This window comes from Montipora capricornis, chromosome 8, assembly GCF_036669925.1.
Source record: "Montipora capricornis isolate CH-2021 chromosome 8, ASM3666992v2, whole genome shotgun sequence".
Classification (NCBI taxonomy): domain Eukaryota; kingdom Metazoa; phylum Cnidaria; class Anthozoa; order Scleractinia; family Acroporidae; genus Montipora; species Montipora capricornis.
Window position 1 is genome coordinate 27,375,231 of NC_090890.1, and position 2,500 is coordinate 27,377,730.

The window sequence follows — 2,500 nt, forward strand, 5'->3', positions numbered from 1 at the left end:
CATAACGCGCGTAATATTTAAATTTGAGCTCGAGACTATAATAAACTCTCAAGAAGGCCGGTTCTTAAGCTTATGAATACCAAAATAGCACATTGAGCTATCCTTGTAAAAACACCGTCCAAGTTGGCTAAGTTTGTCATGTTTCAATCCGTTTCTGTTCTCGCTAATAGTTTCAAAGTCGTTTTTAGAAATTTTGAGAGTGGAAACAATACGAGACTGGAAAGGTTAAGGTGTACTTGAATTGGAGCCTTCTTTTTTTTTTTGTTTGCAAAGTTTCTGGTAGGATTAAAAAGATTATGCGAGTTTTCAGACCAATTATTTACCTGTAAATGCAGAAAGTAAGTATCACACCGCATTAATATTTTCGGACACTCGACTGAAAACGATTTCTCATGGCTCACATTTAGAGAATACTTACCGTAAGAGAGATTGCCGTGCCTGTAGTAGCGGCTGTAATGTACTGAGTACTACTCCCATTAAAAACCAAATAATACAGATCCTGTCCATAAAATTGGCTCTCAACGATATCTTAAAAGAATAAATATATCGCATTAATCTAAAGTCCTTATTGCCAAAAAGTTGAACGACTTCAGCCATGTACTGACATCGTATTAAGCCCTATCGTCACATGATACCGTATTTACTCAATAAAACACTGCCCTCGAATAAACGCCGCTCTCGAATTGACAGCGCACCCTATCAGAAAAATGAAGCGTTTATTAGAGGATTGTGAAAAAAAAAAGCAAACACATGTTTAAATTTTTTTGAACGTTGATCATAAGCCAATTACGATTTTTTATTTCAGCAAAAATGCGAGACATTGGAACATTTAACGTGTTTCTGTTTTAGATAGCTTTTTCAAATGATCTACCGTAATTGTTGTCAGTGATTTAAGAAATATGAGTTTGAAATAAACGCCGCCCTTGAATAAACGCCGGTCGTATCCGACACGCTTAAAAATTTAATACACCGCTGCGCTTAATCGAGTAAATCCGGCATCTCTACGTGCTCCCCATAAGCATGTTGAGTTTTGTGGGGCTCAGAGCGATGGGTTACTTCCCATACCAAACAATTTAAGGATACTGGTACGACTAAGGGCCTTTTCACACGGAAGTGGGGGACCGCGGGTAGGTGAGGTACCCCCCTACGCAGTATTTCTATCCCCGTGGCACTGGGGTGAGGTTTCCAAATGCTATCGTGTGGTCGCTAAGTAGGAACACAAACAAAGATGGCCAGATGGATGTTACCCCAGTCAGACGGGGTACCCACCTTCAGCAGTCACATGAAGAAAACTGAACCCACCTAAGCGGGTTACACACGGTCCGGATTACCAATCAAAACGCTGGAACTATTTCAAAACAACAACACAAGCGCGCTACATGTCTTTTAACTGAACATGGGTCTTTAACTAAATGGGTCGAGAAAGACAAAACATTCTCACTTTCGCCATTAGCGGATGTGTCCAATCCTCCACTGGTGAAAACGCTGCCAGGTGTGCTGGGATCAAACATGATTACTCCGTTCTTGACTGGGTTCCACAGTTTATAATTGACATTTGGCTTGATCAGATGAAGCTTTTGAAATGCTGATGAAGAAGAACCCAAGATGGGATACCATGGAATTGACTGGTGATGTATGAAACACACAGGACCGCAATGCACAATCGCCGTCTGATGATCATGATTCTGTCAAAAATAATCGGATGAGGCTTTGTAAATGCTGCTGTAGAATAATCCACTATGTGATACATTGGAATAGACTTGCGATATAAGAAACATACAGGAGCGCAATGCGCAATACAGGACGTGGTCTGATGATTCTGCCAAAAATAACAATTATTGAATCTGTCTGTTAACAGTAGTTAACTGTTATATGTAGTGGTTAGACTTAGTGGCCGCATCTCATTAACAACGCGAGTTGTTAAATGTGAAACAACATCGATTGGTTTACTATGAACTACTTATTTAGCATCACCACTGAGTGTTCTGTCTCACTGAAATAAAGTTGCTCCACTTTTTGATATCTTCCGCAATTTGTAACAAAATGCTTGTCGCACTTTGTAAGAAGTGTCCTTCGAATTTTGCAACAAAATAAGCTACTGCAAGTATTTTATTAAAAAAATGCGACGAGTGTTATTTCAAACGTTTGACAGAACTCTAATTCTTCCCTATAATGAGCCTTTAATAATTGTTATTGTTAAATTATTATTTTGTAAATGTTGGCAAGTCTCTGAGCCAAGCTATTCTAAGGTTGATGCGCCTTTTTCATCGTTTCTCTTCAATCCTTTGCCTCACAGCTTTTTTCTTAGTCCCACATCCATGCAGGATATTCAAGATATTATTTTAAGTCTCAAATCAGGAAAAGCTTCTGGTCCATTTAGCATTCCTGTTTCTTTACTTAAGAGTCTGAGTTCTATTATCGCGAAGCCTTTGGAAATTTTTATATAACCTTTCATTCTCTTCTGCATGGTACTGTTCCTGATTCTTTTAAGATGGCACGT

At 39.0% G+C, this 2,500-nt stretch overlaps 1 protein-coding gene across 4 annotated transcripts in view; it reads right to left on the minus strand.

Annotated features, from left to right (window-relative positions):
* Window positions 1–2,500, minus strand: part of LOC138060772 (uncharacterized) — a 31,872-nt gene that overhangs the window by 18,778 nt on the left and 10,594 nt on the right. For all 4 annotated transcript variants that reach the window (XM_068906634.1, XM_068906633.1, XM_068906632.1 and 1 more), the window contains exons 3-4: window positions 1,442–1,685; window positions 419–528 (exon numbers count right to left, since the gene is read on the minus strand). In XM_068906634.1, coding sequence (XP_068762735.1) covers window positions 419–528; window positions 1,442–1,685 — 354 coding nt within the window. The remainder of the gene's footprint in view (window positions 1–418; window positions 529–1,441; window positions 1,686–2,500) is intronic.